The 20,606-nt window shown below is 38.0% G+C and overlaps 1 protein-coding gene across 1 annotated transcript in view; it reads right to left on the bottom strand.

Annotated features, from left to right (window-relative positions):
• TMEM132B (transmembrane protein 132B) overlaps window positions 1-20,606 on the bottom strand; it is a 390,335-nt gene that overhangs the window by 5,044 nt on the left and 364,685 nt on the right. The window contains exons 6-8 of the mRNA XM_072144365.1: window positions 18,748-18,953; window positions 15,368-15,641; window positions 2,883-3,074 (exon numbers count right to left, since the gene is read on the bottom strand). Of these exons, the coding sequence (XP_072000466.1) occupies window positions 2,883-3,074; window positions 15,368-15,641; window positions 18,748-18,953 (672 nt within the window). The remainder of the gene's footprint in view (window positions 1-2,882; window positions 3,075-15,367; window positions 15,642-18,747; window positions 18,954-20,606) is intronic.

Below are 20,606 nucleotides of genomic sequence, written 5' to 3'. Positions count from 1 at the left end.
TCTTCAACTTCAAAAATCCATAACTTTTTCATTTTTCCGTGTACAGACCTGTGTGAGGGCTTATTTTGTGCGTAACAAATTTTACTTTCCCGTAATGTTATTTATTTTAACATGCCGTGTACTGCGAAGCTGAAAAAAAATTCCAAATGTGGAAAAATTGAAAAAAAACCGCACGTGCGTCACGTTCTTGTGGGCTCAGTTTTTACGACTTTCACTCTTCGCTTCAAATAACACGCCTAATTTATTCTTTGGTTCGGTGCGATCGCGGTGATACCAAATTTATATAGGTTTTATTGTGTTTTAATACATTTTCAAAAATTAAACGAATGTGTACAAAAACGAAAAAAACATTTTTGCCATCTTCTGACGCTAATAACTTTTTCATACTTTGGCGCACGGAGATGTGTGAGGGGTCATTTTTTGCGAAATGAGGCGACGTTTTCATTGCTTCCATTTTGAGGTCTGTGCGACATTTTGATCATTTTTTAATTCATTTTTTATGTTATGTAAAAAGGTGTAAAAGTCGCATTTCGGACATTTGGGCGCCATTTCCCGCCTCGGAGGTCACCGCCGCCTGTAACCGTTTTTATATTTTGATAGATCGGGCATTTTGGGACGCGGCGATACCTAATATGTTTGTGATTTTTACTGTTTATTATGTTTTATATCCGTTCTAGGGAAAGGGGGGTGATTTGAACTTTTAATATTTTATTAATTTTTTTTATTTTTTAAACCTTTTTTTTTCTTTTTTTTTTCACTATCTTTTAGCCCATCTAGGGTACATTAACCCTAGATGGTCAGATCGCTGCTACCATATACTGCAATACTTCTGTATTGCAATATATGGCAATTTTGCAGCACATTCATTACAATGAGCCACTGGCTCATTGTAACGAATCTGCAGCTGCCAGATAGCCTCGTGTCAAAAGAAGACAAGAGGCTACCATGGCAACCGATCGCCGCCCCCCGATCTCGTTCGGGGGCGTGGCGATCGAAAAAAAGGCGCCGCCGTCTTTTAAATGCCGCCGGCGACTTTGCCGGCGGCAACGGTGGGGTTAATAGCCACGATCGGTGCTAGCACCGACCGCGGTTATTAGCGGTGGGGGTTTTATGCATTATGCAAAAACCCCCACCTCTGTATGAAGAGGACTCAGCCCGTGAGCCCTCTTCATACACCCCTTATACCTCTGCGCCATAGAGCTACGGCGCAGAGCGTTAAGGGGTTAAGGGTTCTTCTTCTGATGAGACGCCTTTCTAAGGCAGGCTGCCAGAAGAAGATTGCAGGACATCGGGTCTCGCTGGTGCCAGTATCGGGCTGTGACATCGCAGCCCAGAAACGGCATTTCAACCAGTATTAAAAAACTCTGATCCTGGGTGTTTAACCCCTTACACGCCTTGGTCAAGCATGATCGCGGTGTGTAGGTGCCCCCACCCATGGATCGTAACACCCTGGTGTGCTTACCAGGGGATCAAATCCATCCTGCTGCAGCCCCTAGGTCTGGCGTGTGCCCCGAGACTGCCGCCTTGTCTTCACGCAGGGTTCTGCCTTCTGGCAGGAACCGTCTGTAAGTAACTCAGTTGCTTACATGAAGTACAAAGTGTCTCAAGAAAAAAAACTCAAAATCACCTGGATATGTTAAAGATTTCCGAAGTTTTAACCAATTATTTAGACACATGTCAGATTTGTTATTCGTGATAAGGGGTTAACCAGACTAAAGGACTGTTTAAAATGCTTAGAAAAGCTCTGCAGGTGTTTTGGATTAATTATTCTAATTTTCAGAGATAATGCAAAAAATGTGGCTTATTTACTAAGGGTCACACTTTCGTCGGATTTTCCAACGTTATTGGGAATTGTGCCACTGGGACAGGAATTTAACTGGTGATTGTGTCAGGCGCACGATCACAGCAGAGTGCATACCAGTCAGACTATGCACTTTCTTGGAACGTGACAGGACGGGCAAATAAATGTGCCCCATTGGCTCAGTGGTTAGCACTACTGCCTTCCAGCAATGGGTTCAAGTCCCATCCAGGTCAACATATGCAAAGAGATTGTATCTTCTCTATGTGTTTGTGTGGGTTTCCTCCGGTTTCTGCCCACACTCCAAAATGTACTGGTAGGTTGATTAGATTTTGAGCTCCATAGGGACAGGGACTGATCTGGCAAGTTCTGTGTAGCGCTGCGTAATCTGTGTGTGCTATATAAATAAAGGAATTATTATTATCAATGACTTTAGGTTTTTCTTGATTGTAAGCCATAATCATCATGGTCAACATAAATAAACACTTGAAAAAGTTCACTATGTTTATAAAGTCTGGAAACAACAAATTTCTTTTGACCTAGTAAAAACGAATGTGGGTACAGGGTACATAGAGGTATGGAGTCTGGATGACCTTTCCTGATGTGCACTACTTATGTATTCACCAATGTTTCATGACACCTATAATTTAATATTTTGTATATATGCTTAATTTATGCCTATATACATCTGGCATTTAGATTCCTCTCTTTCTCTATATAGATGTGTGTGTGTGATTACTTTAGAAATTTCCTGTTCAGTACTACTTGAAGGAAAAGATATAAGTAAACGTTTGTAATATATATTCCTTCTTGTCTGCACCTTGTATATGATGTTTTCCTAATTTAGTCTTAATGTTATACAGGTAGAGTAACTGACACACGATAAAACTGCCCTGACATTGAGAAATTAGATTGTGAACCTCTATGGAGGCAGGGAGTTATGTGTGTAAATACATTGTCTGTGTAACATGTTGGTACCATGAAAATAAAAAGAAATAGTAAATAAAAAAACAGTATATGAAATATCAGGGCACATGATACTATTTCATCAAATAATAAAATAATAGTTTTTAGCTGACTTTACCTGTTTCATCTCATGTAAGATATCACTGGCTGTAGTGGTTGTTATGATGGCTCTTTTATTACCCTTGCTGGCTTGTACAGACAAGGAGAGACCAGTTATAAGTTGAATTCCAAGATCTACAATTCCCACACGATCATCCAACACTGTCACAGTTTTTTCAGCCAAGATGGAATCTGACAACGGAGAAAGGACCTAAAAAAGTAATCAAGACAAGTTAGGATAAACACTTTGGTGAGCTTCTAGGAAATGCCAACAGAACAATTATATTAAATGAAAAAAATGTAACTAAACATTTCCTCCAAAAATTTCCATTATGAAAATGATTGAATTAAAAATGTAAAAATAAGAAATAGATCAGTTAATTTGAAAGGACCCAACATATGAAGATGTCAAGTTAGTTATTACACACAGGAAACATTAACATTGACAAATTGTCATGGTAGAGCAGTGATGGCGAACCTTTTAGAGCCTGAGTGCCCAAACTTCAACCAAAAGCCACTTATTTATTGCAAAGTGCCAGCACGACAATTTAAGCAGTAATGGGTTTCACTTTGTTCTTTGACAACTTTCAATCGTTCAACCTCCTAAGGACACCAACGCAGTTGAAAGAGGAAGGCAAATTCGCCTATCATTGTAGGAAGATTCTGCAGGAAGATTCTTTGAGTCCTGTCTGGTGAACTTCATGCTGGGGTGATGGCTTGGGTGCCCACAGAGAGGGCTTCGAGTGTCGCCTCTGGCACCAGTGCCATAGGTTCGCAACCACTGTGGTACAGAATGAGGTACAGACCCTAACTTCACCCACAACCCCTGTCACCTTTCTAGCAAGCTGCAAAAACCCAAATGGTTAGATCCTTCTGGTCAACATTCACTAGTTTGACTTGGAAGAATAGAAGCAGGATCGAGCAGACACAAGAACGGGGTATAGGACAGGTACAAATTCCAGAGACAGGCAGGAGTACAGGCATAATCAGTACACAGGTTTCCAGACTGGTTCCAGGTACACAAGGTTTTGGTGGAGGCTGGGGTTACACAGGGTTCAATCTCAGGCTAGGGTTACACAGGGTTCTGATACAGGTTCTAGTTCAAACTGGGGTTCTGGGTACCGATTTAGATTGCATATAGGCTCAGTTACAGGGTTCCAGACCCAGAACAACACAGACAGAGAAGTACTACATGTCACAGAAAAAAGTATGACCAGCCCTGAGTGAACTGAGCATTATCAATTTATCCTGCTCCTGGATGCCATCCCAAGCAACTGACCAGCTAACCCATGCATCACTCAACCCCCAGCTGTGAACACAAAGAGCCTAGAGAATGACACCACCCATTGTCTAAGACCAGCCGAGCCCAGGGAATCAACTCTGCAAGGCAGCTAAACAAAAACCTCTCAGCAGACTAGCCCTGGATGAGCTCAGCAAGTTCAGAATTGAGCAGTGAGAATCCATATAGAGGATTCTGAAACAAATAGTATAAACTTGAAAAATAATACATTTGGCACTGTTGTATAGACCTGGAAAATATAATTATCATATTATTTGAGATAAACATGGGAAATGTAAGAAGTTAAAACAGCTTTTTTTATCTATTCCCTTCCTAAAAGTTAATAAATGTAAACTGTAGAAAAGCAGTGGCACTCTTTCCTATGTTTCAAAATTGTATTACATTTTTACTACTAACTCAGAAGCAAAGACCCTCACAGGAGAACAAGGTAAGAATCATTACCCCCTACAATGCACAATGGGAGAAATGAACAAGATCTTTGAGCGGTTCTGGCCAATACTACTATCAGAACCTGATATAGAGGAACAAATAGCGGAAGTAAATGTGCTGACACTATCGGCAATACCTTGGTAAGAAGCCATTAGGCATCCCCCAATTATATTTTTGGGTCAAAGGGTCCTGACTGGGGATCATTTCCCTGTGGACACTGTTCTGTATGTCCACATATTATAAAGACAAAAACCTTTCAGGATTCAAAAGGCCAGCGCAACTTTAACATTGTGCATTTTGTTAATTGCAGCACCACCGGTGGGCTCAAATACGTGGGCATGACCACACATGAACTGAAAATCCGTCTCCAGGAACACATAAAGGACATCAGGACAGCAAGTAAACTCCTTCCCACTGATTTGGAGAAGATAGCCAGACTCAAACCTGTGCCAAAACATTTTTTGGAATATCATGAAGGCAGATGGCAGGACCTTCGAGCAGACGGGATTGATAAGATAATTTTGGGAGCCCGTGGAGGAGACACCTTCAAAAAACTGGAGAGGATTGAATTGAAATGGATTGTGAAATTGGATACCATTTTTCCTTCAGGATAGAATGAGAAGCTATCTTTCTCCCCGTTCATTTAATTAGAATCTGGATAGTGGGTCGCTTATTTTAATATATTGTCTATATCTGTTGTTTTATCATTACATTCGTTTTTTACTGGCGGTAGTGGTTTGTGATATTTTGTGTGGGGTACACTGGTTCTTTTGGTATACTTTCCCCTCTTGTGTAGGGGGTAGGTACATGTAGTTTGATGTGAGTAAGTCTAGTGGATTATCATGACATAATCGTTGGTGTTGTTTAGGCCCTTTGAATCTATCTTCATGCATTTTGTAATGGGTGTGGGTGTACAATGTCGACTCTTTCTCTTGGGGGTGTCTTTTACTTTTACTGCATATCCTCGTTACCTCTTCCGCCCTTTTTTGCGCAATTAGGATCATCACTTCAGCTTAGGGATTATATATATAAATTTTGGATTAATTCATTGTAAGGTTTTTTTTTACGCAATCGTACAGGAGCATTAAGCACACGGCACTTTATGCACATTCCACTTTTACTTATGATGTAATCTACACATAGATACACTTTAGGTTTTGTCATATTTTATTAGAACTTTTATCAGTCAGTTCATGCTATGATTGGCTGCTATTATATTATTGTTCAGATACACACAGCACATATCAACCTCTCCAGATACTTTTTAACACTATCATGTACACCTTTCAGTGGCACTAGACACTTTATATGTATTTATTTCCTTAACAGGTTGCATGTTTACATTCATGCACATTTAACTCACGCAGTATCACGCCCACCTTATTTAGTATATGTAAATTGTATTTCCACCTGAATATTTGATATATGCTCACAATCATACACATGCACTGTTTTTTAATGGTCACAATTGTTATGTTTTTTTCACGGATTTTGTTGGCACATCGACATGAGTATTGGAAATATATATATAATCTTTTCCATTAATATATGTATAATGTATATGAGTCATTCTTGCACCAATCATGCGATATGCAGGATGCGATAACCATACACCACAAATATAATAGTTCACAAATCCATACCACATAAGACAATCTTGTTGTTCCTCTTATGTACTTTAATACCTTTTTGTCCCTTATCAACTTTTAGCATACTCACCTGTATCCCCTGTATATGTTACGTTTGCTCACACCTCTTGCCAGCACCTAAGATGAACGGGTGATGCACATCTCTTCGGCGCCTTCTCAGACTCCGGCGACGGGCCCGTACTTCCGGTTTGTGGTGACGCGCAGGATTGCACGCTGCCTACTCTTCGGAACTCTGGCCCGTCCCCCGCAGGTGGGCGTGACGACCGGAGCGATGTGCCATTAACAGACACCTGCATTAGGTAAGACGTTTTATTGGCCAATATTGGTCAGCTGGCCATGCTAGTATGGATATATATATCCACCACCCGCTACGCCACAGCACACCCCCTTGAGGAAGCGACAGCGAAACGTACATCAGGGTGCTCTGGTTGTGGTCTGGGGCTCGTTTACAGAAAGCAAGGTATTCAGTCACTTGTGGTACTACTGGGTGCGAACTTATAATTGCATACTTTGCACAGCCCTAGCCTGTATTTATTTATTTATTCATATGGTTACATGTATATATGATTTGATACTTGGTACTTTATACTATGGATTGACCACCACCATGCTGTTTGTTCTTGTGGATTTTAACGTGTGTGTTTTTAATGTCCATTTTGATCTCCCTTATGTGTATTAATAAAGATTTATATTATATTGATTAACTATATGGTATTTTGAGTACGGTTTTTGGTCCTGTATACTTTTGTTGGTATTTACTACCATATATATCGACTATCAAAGGCATCTATTGCCTGGACATGCAAACCATATATCAAAGAGGAGTGGATACATTTGACTGCTTTCTTCAGGCAGTAATATTAAGGTTTTAAAATGACACCAGATAAAACATTGTAATTAATATACAGGTGGTCCCCTACTTAAGGACACCCGACTTACAGACAACCCATAGTTACAGACGGACCCCTCTGCCCCATGTGACCTCTGGTGAATCTCTCTGGATGCTTTACTATAGTCCCAGACTGCAATGATCAGCTGTACGGGGTCTGTAATGAAGCTTTATTGATAATTCTTGGTCCAATTACACCAAAAATTTTGAAACTCCAAATGTCACTGGGGCAAAAGAAAAAAAATTGTCTAGAACTTCCATTATAAAATATACAGTTTCGACTTACATACAAATTCAACTTAAGAACAAACCTCCAGACCCTATCTTGTATGTAACCCGGGGACTGCCTGTACATGAAAAACAAGCTGGCACTATAGGGTACGTGATCAAGCTCACGCTGGCCCTCTATTCCAAAAGAAGCATATGTTCAAATAAAGAGAGAGAAGAAAAATGGATGTACACAAATGAGCTCATGATCAAAATATACATTTGTTCTTATGATTATATCGACTGCAAACTAATTTTTTATTTGAGGACTTTGGGCAATATTAAAGCATAAGATTGCAATGGGAATCCATAATTTTCTTCTTTAATATTGAGTAATTCTACAATATTTTGTTACAAAATATTCCATTAACCTCTTAAAGACATTCGCATTTTGGATGTTCCTAGGCATGACCCATGACCTTTATAAATTTCCCATTAACATGGCAATGTCAAAGTTTTTTAAGGCCACTGCATATTAAATGGCACTTGATATATTAGAAATCTATAAAAAGAAAATTAGTTGTGGGGGGATAATGGGAAAACATATAGAACAGAAGAAAAGCCACAGATCTTATTTATAACTTCTGCAAATAAACTACTTCTAGTTCACCATGCATCAATAAATTTTAACCCCATTGACCCAGATCTATTAAACTGACTATGCCAGTTTTCTGTCTTTGCAATAGAAAGAACGTCTCTGGGGCTTGCACATGTATTTATCAAGTGTCTTTGCCAGTTTTGTGTCTCTGTCTCCGACAAGACAGAAAAAATGTGAACCTAAAGGAGCGTGATAGTGCTTAGTCGGAGATTGTGACACATTTAACACAGAAACTCTACGGAATTGTGTTGTATGCTATATATTAAAGGTGCCGCCAAAAAAGATGATGTGCACTTCTAGAGCAAAGTAGGGAGCATCAGATAACTTAAGACTGTGCGCCAGTATTCAATAATCTTGCATTCAGGATGCAAACTGTACTGAGTGCAAACTAAAGGAATACAAACTACCGTATATACTAGAGTATAAGCCGACCAAGTATAAGCCGAGATACCTCATTTTAACTCAAAAAACTGGGAAAACATACGGATTCGAGTATAAGCCTAGGGTGGGAAATGCATTTGTCACAGCAATCAGCCAGTATATAGCCCAAATTATATAGCTGAACAGCACCCTGCCTCCCAGAATATACAGCCAGTCAACCCATGCCCCCCAGTTTATAACCTACCAATCAATGCCCCCCAGTATATAGCCTTCCAGACCCCTGTCCCCAGTATATAGCCACCAGCCACTGTCCCCAGTATATAGTCAGCAAGCCCCTGCCACCAGTTCATAGACAGTCCCCTGTGCCACAGTTTATAGCCAGCAGCCACTGCACCCAGTATAAAGCCAGCTAGTTCCTAATCTCAGTATACTGCCAGCTTGTCCCTGTGCCCAGTATACAGCCAGCTAGTCCCAGTGTCCAGTATACAGCCAGCTTGCCCCCTAGTATTTACCCTGACAGCCCCTGCCCCCTAGTATACAGCAGTGTGCCTCACTGTTGATAAATCTGGGCCAATGTGCCTTTTTCAAGAGTTTGCAGTGCAGATTCCCCTGAACTATGATCAGCAGTGTGAGGCCTTCTGTATGGTGTACGAACATTTCTACCTGTGGAGATAAAAATAATATTCCCTTTATTCTTCCATTGCAATTTCAACAGTAGCAATTAAACACATGGTTATGTTTTACTACTTTTAAAATAATATAAAGTTATATATATTTTTTTATAACTCGAGAATACACATATAGACTGGCTAATAAAATTCTATGTACACGTCATATTGGCATAGAAAGCGTAACCTAAATGGCCTTTGATTTTGTGATTTTGTTTTGCATTTTTAGGAGGTTTATTTTCCTGGAATCAAAAACCTGGCAGATCATATAGTTGTTTTTTTTTTCTGTAGGTAATAGGGGGGTTTTCCCACCAAAGAATTTAGGCCCTAACTTGCTGATCAGTGGGGGGCTCAGTGCTGAGACCCCCACAGATCATGAAAACGAGGGGTCTGACGCCGCTCCTCAGACTAATAGAGCAGACGGTTGTGTATGCCCGTTCTGCTCTATTAATCTCTATGGAGCTGATGGAAATTGCCGAAAGCCGCACTTAGTGATCTCCGACAGCTCCATAGAGATTAATGGAGCATAACGGTCATTCACGGTTGTCTGTTCTATTACTCTTATGGAACGATGAGAGGCCGATCTGAGCCCTTGTTTTAGCGATCTGTGGGGGTCTCAGCACTGAGACCACCACTGATCAGCAAGTTAGACCCTATCCCGTGAATAGGGCCTAACTTGTCTTTGTGGAAAAACCCCTTCAAGGTGGACTACCCATTAACCTATGACAGGGTTATGGGCATCAGGTCTGACTGATTATGATAGATGAAATGGTAAATTTATTATGACTGGCACATCATGTACCAGTCTTGATAACCCCTGCACTGGCGCATCATAAATTTTGTCAGACTGAGGTGTCCCTGCCTAAGCCCACACTATGCCTTCCCAAGCCCACATTTTGCCTGCTCCATCATAGCTACTTTTTAAAATGGAGCAAAAGTGGAAAAAGTTACAAATTCCTGGTTTGCGCCATGACATGTGACTTTTTCATGCCTTGTATATTTTAAAACTAGTGCATGATAATTGCCACAAACTTAGTAGTGTGCTGACTTATACCTACTAAAAGGGCTAAAAAGTGAATTTAGGAATATAACTGAAGTATGGAGCAATGCAGCAAAATAACCTAGCACAATAAATCACGTTTTCTGTGTTTTTATACCTGGGAGAGAGATAGCGCCAAAATGCCATCAGACAAAGGCAAATCAATAGATGTAGAGAGATCCACTGGGCTTTTCTGGGAAACCTTGTGTTCTAGCATGAATCAATTGTGCCTAAACATTGTTGTCAGAGAATACTGGCTTGTAGGGATGTGCAGTGTTAAGTGCAACAGTGTTTTTCTTTTCTGTAGGGCTGCAAAAAAAAGTTCAAGAATATTTCCAAGTTTACTAAATCTCAATCCACCATTTATGGGAAGTGATGGTTTTAGAAAATGAGAGAGGAACCAATACAGGCGGTCCCCTACTTAAGGACACCCGACTTACAGACAACCCATAGTTACAGACAGACCCCTCTGACCTCTGGGGAAGCTTTCTGAATGCTTTACTATAGTCCCAGATTGGAATGATCAGCAATCAGTAAGGTGTCTGTAATGAAGCTTTATTGATAATCCTTGGTCCCATTACAGCAAAAAATGTTTAAACTCCAATTGTCACTGGGGCCATATTTTTTTTGGTCTGGATCTACAATGATAAAATATACAGTTTCGACTTACATACAAATTCAACTTAAGAACAAACCTCCAGACCCTATCTTGTACGTAACCCGGGGACAGCCTGTACAATATTACCAGGCTGGTTTCATTGTTCAAGTTTATTAGTTAAAGGGGTATTCTCATCAGGGCATTTACATTTAATTAAATTCATTTGCCATATGTAAACATTTCTTCAATTGGATGTTATTAAAAAAAATGTTCCTGTGTGAAGATAATTTCTCATAAATGTAGTGATATGGTCCCTTAGAAACCAGATAACTTCCTCGGATACGACCACGTCACACTCTGGCAGCGGTGGCCAGATTTGCGCTATAGAGTCCTGCCGGACCACCAGGATTCAGCGATCATTACCATAGGACGGCTGTGGGACATGAAGTAACTCCCAGACATTTAATATACAAAAACCTTTTGTTTCTTTGTGCACTCAATCCATCAGACGTGGCCGTATCCGAGGAAGCTATCTCATTTCTAAGGGACAACATGACTACATTTATGAGAAATTATCTTCACACAGGAACATTTTTTTTAATAACATCCAATTGAAGAAATGTTTATATATGGCAGATTAATGAAACTGAATGTGAGTGCCCAGACGAGAATACCCCTTTAATCATTATTTGATGAAAAGTGTGTAACCAATGGAGGGTACTGATACCTCGCTATAAGAATGTAGATTTATATGTGTAATAATGTACCATCATTTTGTGGAATGTTAACCAATATATACGGTAGGTTGCGGTAGGGTAATATGGTATGCATAAGGCCCTATATGTTTATACGTCTTTTAAAGTATCTAGTGATGTACATATGATGAGCTGCACGATTTACACTTCCTTGAGCATAAACTTTAAACACACTTTTAGTTTTCTAATCTTTTGTTTTTGCCAATTCAACATGAATACTATGGTCTGCTAAGTAGCAATGTTTTAATGCTCTTCAAATATTAGCAAAGTTAACAGACATATAGAGCACTAATGTGATTTTATAGCAAGCCTTTGAAGTGTGGGTGGTATGTCATCTCCCTCATTTTGCAATGATTGAGGGAAATCTACTGTATTGCATATGATTATCTTACCAAATCCAGTGACTGCAGAAATATTCCCTACCAATTATTCTATGTTAGTGTCGCTTACTAACTGGAAACATTTCTTTTCCGATCTGGAGCATTCATTTTTCTCTTCTCTGAAGACAGATGAACTAAAGTTTGAATGATTATCTAGGCCAAACAGCTAATGGCATTCAGCAATACTGGACAGCAAAGCTGACAGCTGGGACCTCATCAGTCCAATGTATTCAGGGAGCAGTACACAAAATATATTTTGAGAAGCAATTTAAGAATATATTTTTATATACACAGATATGCAGATCAGGTAAAGACAGAATTTAGCTAGATTAAAGAAGCCTGTCCTGAATGTTTTACTGTGTAAAGGACATTTTTTTAAGGAAATATTTAATTTTGACACTTTTTTATATGGACTTCATGGTGTATTATAAATAACATGATACATTTTTCTTGATATTCAGTACAATATTTGAGTACTGACAATCTTTTTAATCATCATATTTATTTTTTTAAGGTTTTTCCACGCAGGATAAATATCATGATTACTTAATAACATAAATCCTGATAAAAATACAGAGAGGCAATATTTTCATAAGTTTTTTGTATTTTTCGTTTATTTTTTAGTTAAAAATAAAGCACAAATGTAGTCTTCTTTTACTTAAACAGTACCCACTGGTGGTATCACAAATCAAAATCCATTGAATTTAATAGAAAGAATTCAAGCTACAGTTGCCTGCAACATTGGTTTGAAATAATTTTATATGAACAACAATACATATCATGCATTTATTGAAGGTTTTAGATCATTTTTGGCAAAACTAGAAAATGTAGTACTGTGAAGCAGCAAAGTAGACCAACTAATAAGAGGCACAAAGTAGGACTCACCAGTCTTATACTGCACCAGATCAATCATCCAGCATCAGACACAGGGATTAATCTGGAGCAGCAGAGAACTGTCTAGTATTACTCTGCACTGGTCTAAAAACCGACATATCAATACATCTCCCCAATTAATACATTTTAGTAAAGTCTGAAAACCACTGTGTTTAATCCCGCACTGGAAAATCGCGCCCAAAGTCGAAAATGGCACTTTTTTGTCATTTTAAAAAATTTATTAAATTCTATAAAAAGTGATAACAATGTCGTACAGTCCTAAAATTGATAACATTGTTAACATCATCAAAATCCGCAAAGAAAATGACACCACCCACAGCTCTGTACACCAAAGTATAAAAAAGTTATTAGCGCCAGAAGATGGCAAAATCCCCCCCAAAAATTTTGTACAGGAGGTTTTAATTTGTTTAAATGTATGAAAACATTATAAAACCTATATAAATTTGCTATCCCCGTAATCGTACCGACCCAAAGAATAAAGTAGACATGTCATTTGGGGTGCACAGTGAAATCCATAAGATCCAAGCCCACAAGAAAACGGAACAAATGTGTTTTTTTTACCAATTTCACTGCATTTGGAATTTTTTTCCCGCTTCCCAGTACACGGCATGGAATAATAAATACCATCTCTATGAAGTGTAATTTGTTACGCAGAAAAAAAGTTGCCACACAGCTCTGGACATGGAAAAATAAAAAAGTTATGGATTTTTGGGGAGTGAAAAATGAAAATGAAAAAACAAAAAAGGGCCAGGTCCTGAAAGGGTTAAATTACTTTGATTGCAGTTGTATATGGAACAAAAAGTTGTGATATTACACAACTATCATGGTTAAAACACAGTCTGGTGCTTTATATTATAGAGCACTGAGGTATACAATAAGGAGGGTGCATAGTCATCTCAAACTTTATTACTACAGTATATTAAGGAATAGGACGTAACTATGAAAAATGCACCGCTCTGTTGAAAGTCTCTGTGGTATAGACCATAAGCATGAAGTAAGACAGAGACCTCCTCTCACAAACCAAATGCATTTTTATCAGGTCACGCTGAGATCACACCCGATGAAGAATTTTTAAGTTGGCAAGAAATAACTAAATAAGACAACACTCCCTGGCCCAGATTTGTTAAAGCCTTCTCACCAGGTTCTGTCTGACATTGCACATTCTTTTTAATGTAAACTGCTTACTTGTGTATTTATTAAGTTTCCAAGACACATTTATGGCATATGCGTCTCATTTGTGGCACGACTGCATTTTTCCGTTTGCAACACAAAATTCTGCGCATAAAGGGGCATTCCTGTGCACAGTTGGACCTTGCAACACATTTATCATTTAAGGTCTGACAGAAATGTGTTGCATGACCTGTGTTTAAGGTGCACCAAAAATTCCTGAATCTGGCGCACTCCGCACACTTTACAGACAAACTGCACCCTCTATAGGGTCATTATGGCCCAATGTCTTGTGCTTAATGGTGAGGGATATAATAAAAGGGGAAAAGCAATCACTGTAGTGTCTCCTTAATCTTGCAAGAGCCTTATTTCTGTACACATGTTCCCTTATTTCTCTTTATTCTTAAGTGAAAGCTTTATAAAATCACAAACATGCAATAATAGAGAAATGCGTGGGAGATAATTCATTTTACAACATTGACTATGTCTGTGTATATACATGGGTAATCAAACCTGGAAAAATGTGTAAAGTGTCTTAATTAAAGGAATTTAAAGCAAAAATTGGGAATAATGATATTTACTTTAAAGTACTGCCTGAAGTGCTGAAATGTAATTTTCATTTCCTTATACTGTATATTGCAATTTGCATGAAATTAAGATAGTTATAAAATCCAATAAACTTTTCTTCTAAATGTGCATCATATAAACGCAACATTTCTTGCATAGACAATTTGTGTATAAATCTAATTTCATACATACAAGTATGTTCTACTTATGCAGCCCTAAAACATTTAACTCAATAATCTACATAAGCCCCACCAATAAGTGATTGATGGGCTATCCTGAGGACAAGCCTTTAATTAACATTTCCTAATAAGCATTAGAACTGTGCATCCAGTTTTATAATGTATGAAATCTAATTGTAATTTCCAATTCCGAATTTCTGATCAACCTAAACACTGACCATATTAGGTTTGCAACATTTTTATTTTCAGAGCTTTCTCATTCTTCTTATACTTGTCCTAGAACAACCTTTACTTTCCATGATGTCTTTTTATTTCCATTATGGACTTTATCAGAACTCAACAAATAAATCTCTTCCATGTATCCAAACAGTGAACTAGAGAAATTGTTCTTACCATGCGGAGGGTCGCAGGGTTAATTCATGGGAAAAAGTGTAGCCCTGTTTTTATCTGGCCCTCACACCCAGCCAAACCAGTTACCTACGCTGTACCGAAGAGACCCAATCAGTTCGAAACAGAACTGTCTACAGTTGGGAATCAGTTTCTCCTTATACAAGATACAGATTTCTATATATAACCATCACAGGCTGATGAGATAAGAGATTGGAAACTGCTGCTCTAAGGGATTGTAATAAATTTCTTATTAATTGAAGTAGAAGGAAAATTTGTTCAGCAAGACAACAGCTATTTCCATTATGAGAAAACATAAACCAGGTGATGGACACCATGTTTCAGCCATGATCTTACCTGGACAGTGGTTATTCCTGGTTCTCGGCCAACCAGAACTTTTCCTGCCTCTAATGTAGCTATTTTTGATTCTTCAACCTTCATAAAGTCACTCACTAGGTCAGTAATATCAAACTGCCAGTCTGGTCCAAGCATGTATGTCAGTTGTCCACCAATATCTGACGCCTCTGCAACAAATTGTGTGAAGACACGAACCATTGCATGCTGGTATTGAAGGGAACATCCTCGTCCTTTCTTCTCATCATCCTCCTCATCTTCACTATCCCTTGTTGGTCTAAAGAAATATTAATTTGGGGTAAAAATGACAAGTACAATTTTGTAAAATGTTTACATAATATAGGAATTAGTCAACTCTTCTTTAGCGTACTATATATTTGATAAATAAAGCACCAAAAAAGTAAGGTAGGCACAGGCCCAAATGTCTGGTACTTATCCAATAAAAAAAAAAAAAACACCAAATCAAAACATATTGTAAATTGATAATGACCTATTATACCCAAAGTAACAAACTCATATAAAATAATGAGAAAATACTAACTTTATTTCAATGTTAATAAGACACATTACAATAAAATATGCAGACTAGGAGATCTAAAAACACAAACATCATGCCAACAACCATATGTGTGGCACATAACAGGTTATAAACAGGTTATGAATGTATTGCACATGCCTGGATTCAACAGTTCAAACTGTAACATATAGTAGGTCAAATAATTCAGGGGTTTCAGCCTCTCAATGGAGCTTGAAAATAGCTCAATTGAGGGGCTGAAACGTCGCACCTTCCACAATGGATGAATAAACACCTTGATTTTCCAGGAGTGTTATCTTGCTTTGTATTTGATTTCTGCTTTCTATTTTTTAGGGAATTAGAGAATGTGTTCTTTTGTTATCCTGAGTAAGAATCTTGTTTTTGTGGGAATACCCCTTTATAGTTTGTCTTTGTTGCTCCCCTTTGTCACTTTGAAAAAACTCACACAACAGCATTAAAGAAGAACACTGATGCTAGATTTATTAAAATAAAAAATTCACATAAAGAATTTCAGAGAAACTTAAATCAATTCAGGTGACAAAAATTATTTGAGAAGCAATATTTAATTAAAAATATATATTTAAAAAAATTACATTGAGAGGTGGAAATATGCGCTTACAAAAATTAATTTGTGTTCTGTTCATATTATGTTTGTTTATGCCAATACATTTGAGGTATAGAACAGCAGCAAAATATTAATCTGATGTTTTCTACATTCCATAATCGGCATACTTAGGGTGGTTTCACATTTGAGTTTTTTTTCACATCAGTGATTTCTTACTTAAAGGAAACCTACCACTTACAAGTGGTAGGTTTAGACACATATACATGGCACCAGCTCAGGGTGAGCTGGTGCCAGAGCATATTTTTGTTAGGAGAACAAAGCCCCTATCGCAGATTCATAAGTTATATTAACTAATAACTCGGCGCAACGCACTTGGGCACGGCGCTCCATGCGCGCGCCAGTGCGTGCGCCGGATTCTAAAGTGCTGGAGAGCCAGTGACGTCACCGAGCTCTCCGGCACACGCGCGCCTGCGCAACTTAGCACGGGGAAACAGACAAAACTAGATCAGTGGACAAAAATTTAAGTATGAAAAAGTCCATTGAAAAGAATGGTTCAGGTAAGACAAATCACTGAATCCAAGAAGAAAAAAAAACCAATCTGTATGTGTCCATGAGCCAAAATGGCTTGAGTGAAAATAAATGTGAAAAAAGGCCTAAGTGAATCTGCCCTTAAGCTGTATTCTACCATCAGTAATTCATCATAGAACAATCTAATCATCAGATCTGCACATTATTTTACCTTGGAGTCCCTGAAAACTGAGTATCGATAAGAAGTTATGCTAAATATCTGTTTTTAATATCTGTTTTTAAGATTTGAATAACTCTTATTAGAATGTACAGCAACTGCATTTTTTCAAAAGACCGAAATCTGAAGTTGAAGGAGTACACTGTACACTGGCTTAACTTCAACAGTCTAAATCTGCAACATATATTATCCTGAGTTTCAGTAATGAGAGGATTACTATTAGTAACTCACACCTGGCTTTACTCACTAAGAGGCATAAAGAGGCTTTTGTGTACATTCACACAAAAGCAGATGTACGTGGGAAAATCAATTGTATTTATCTGAATTTCTGCAAGTTCTATTTAGGGGAGTACAAAAGTTACAAAAATTGTTGCAATGTCACTCAAGAGGGATGTTATAAGAAATTATATATCATGACACAAGTAATAGACTAAAAGATGCAACAAAGTTATAAAGTATTGCGCAACATTAGATACATTTTACCAACTTTTTATACATTTAATAGACGAGTCCTCTCATGATATTACAGTGCAAAAATATATCTGATACTGAACGTTGTGTTTCCTTGCAAAAAAACCATTTGGTTCCACATTTAGGTGGTTATTTTTTATTAGGCAGGCTCCTTGTGATAGTTCTATGACTGCCTTTGGAGCTTTGTTGCTCAGGGCGTTGAACCTTTAATAAATCTCTTAGTGTCTAGGATTTTTTTACATAAATAAATAGGGGAGTGGAGATATTTTCATGCTGTGTCTGGCTTTACACAGCGGTGATTCTGTGTTCAAGCCACTATTTTTGAGTGTTGTTAATAGGCTCTTGTGATTTTTTTCTCTCTAGGGGAGAGTAGGCTCCTAAATTGGGTGGCATGGTTTTGTTACAAATTTTTCTACAGCAAGGGCTTGAATCAACCTCCAGGTCCATCTGCCCAGGTATAAATTGTTAATGTACATGTATATCTTTATGTAAATGCTACTTCCTCCTAGATAGAAGAAAAAAATTATGATGTCATGACAGGTCCTTTAAGGAGAAGAAGGACAAGATGCCGTTGGTATTGGAAACAGGGTACAGGGAGATAGAGGCTGTGTGAGAATAAAGTTGACATGTTAGTCAAGGCTTTATGAGAAGAGAGGGCATTGGGTACAGACTATGTAAGAAGGAGTCTGGGAACATGGAAGTGCAGGCCATACATAGAGGATCCTTGCCCTCAACTCCTGCCTTTCATATTGAGGATTCCTACACTCTGCTTCTGTTTTCCATATAAAGAATCCTTAACTCAGATCCGGGCATCCAGAGAATATTCACGCCCTCAACTCATGCCTACTACTTGTGGACCTGTTGTTGATGCACAGACAGAATTGGATCCGGTGGAGGTGGGTTATCACCAGGTAAGTAACTGGACTCATGAAGTAACTATCACAAAAACAATGCCTTATAAGAGCACAGTTTAAAAGGGTGCAGATAACTATATACACAATCAAGAAGGTTAAAAGTACAAACATTTCTAAAATAGTTTTGGTTAATGAATGGGTAAAATGACTTACCTTTTATTAACAGACACTGGGATTCTCCAGCCCTTAATTTGACTCAGTTCAGTGTCAGAGATTTCAATCTGAAGAGGAAGCCGTGGAGCCCAGACTGTAACCTCCAGCTGCGTGGTTATGTGCTGATATGTAAAATTTACAATGGTGTCCACTTTACTTTTCATTTCTTTTCCATTCACAAAGACTGAGTTACATCTGTCAGATACCTAAATTCAGAAAAAAACTGTATTTAGCTTGTATTTCTCAATAATGAGAAAAAGTATACATAAAATAAAAAAATCATAATTCCGCTTAATTACCACACAGGTTCCCACCTCTTCCACTGAGAAGAGTCCAAGCACTTCAGATACACTGCTACATACACTATCACAACAATGTTTTGACAATATTTTAATAAGAAATCATAAATAATTGGCTATTGTGTTACTTTCTAGTACATTCTCAACATTTCACAACATTGCATCACCTACAGTAGGTAGATTCCACTTACTCACCAGCAATAACTTGTCTTAATTATTATGCCATAATTAGCTCTCATTCTTCGTACATTCTTGCCAAGAGATTCAATACATGATGTAGAACGGAACTATTTATAATGAGTCATTTACATATGAATTTAGTTATTTAGAATGATGTACTGTGGAACAATTATAGCATTCTTTCTATTTATTATTTTTTTTTATAAATCTATGCATTTCAACCGCTATTTTGTCAGCTTTTTATTCATAAGCTTTTTGATGGCTTTTTTTTTTCTATTTAGTAATACTTAAAACATGATTTTTATTAAGTCCTATGGGGGAAAATGGTGAGGCACAAAAACGCAATAGACTGACCTACTGTAGAGATGTGTATTAACGAAAACTCTGCCCAGATTCTGCAACCACACATGGCTGGAAAAAGTGTAAGACCATGACTATTTACCAAGAACTTCGTTCTAGGAGTATTCATTGAATTCCAGGGTTTAAAATAAACAGATATTTATTCAGGTGCGGGATACGGTATTTGGCACACAAGTCCAGGATATGGAGTTCCGCACAGTGGACCGCTTTAGACACAGGTCCGGTATACGGGGTCCTGCACACAGGTCCATGAACATGGGGCTCACAAGCTTTGAAGACTCAGCCATACTCCATTCAGATGATTCTGACATTGAATCCTTTTTCAATTTTATTTGCAAGATTAAAAGATACTTTTAAAACAGGATGCAAAATGATGTCTATATCTTTGCTGTTCACATTGACTTTTATCAGGAAGAGGCTGCACATCTATAGGTTGTGAGGTGGCCAGAGCCAATTAGCAGTGCACTAGACCTTTAAATTTCAGACAGCCCGCACCTCTCTTTAAAGGTAGTAAATGTGTGTATTCTTAATAACAAATAATTCTAAGAAAACTTATATTTCTGCATTGACATCTGTCAGTATTCTCTTAAATACTTAAAAAAGGGGTGTATCCTACTGGCACTGCCTACAGAAGATGGGGCAGGATTGGGGTCACAATCAGTCATGACAAAGCAACAACCTGCCCTTTAAAATAATGTCTCTTACTAGGTGATGACAGCATAAGTGGGGTAATCTGCCAAATAAAAAGTAAGATGTAATATTACTTTTGGATAAGATTGAGGCAGCAGCCTTTCTAGAGTTCGCCACAGGCAGCAGAGATTCTACAATTAACCTAGGTCACAGCCTGTTGTCAATTTTGTGATACATTTCTATGAGGAATAAATAAGTAACTGAAGAGAGAAAAAACTTAATAAAAGGTTGGAAAATAATTTTAAAATATTTTATTTTTATACGACAGACCTCATTCATTTTATTGGGTGTTTTATTTTGTGGTCTCTAATGTACATTTTGCATGATACA

The sequence above is a fragment of the Engystomops pustulosus genome, chromosome 1 (genome assembly GCF_040894005.1).
Source record: "Engystomops pustulosus chromosome 1, aEngPut4.maternal, whole genome shotgun sequence".
Lineage (NCBI taxonomy): Eukaryota > Metazoa > Chordata > Amphibia > Anura > Leptodactylidae > Engystomops > Engystomops pustulosus.
Note: the sequence above shows the minus strand (reverse complement) of the source record. Positions and strands in the feature narration are given on the sequence as shown.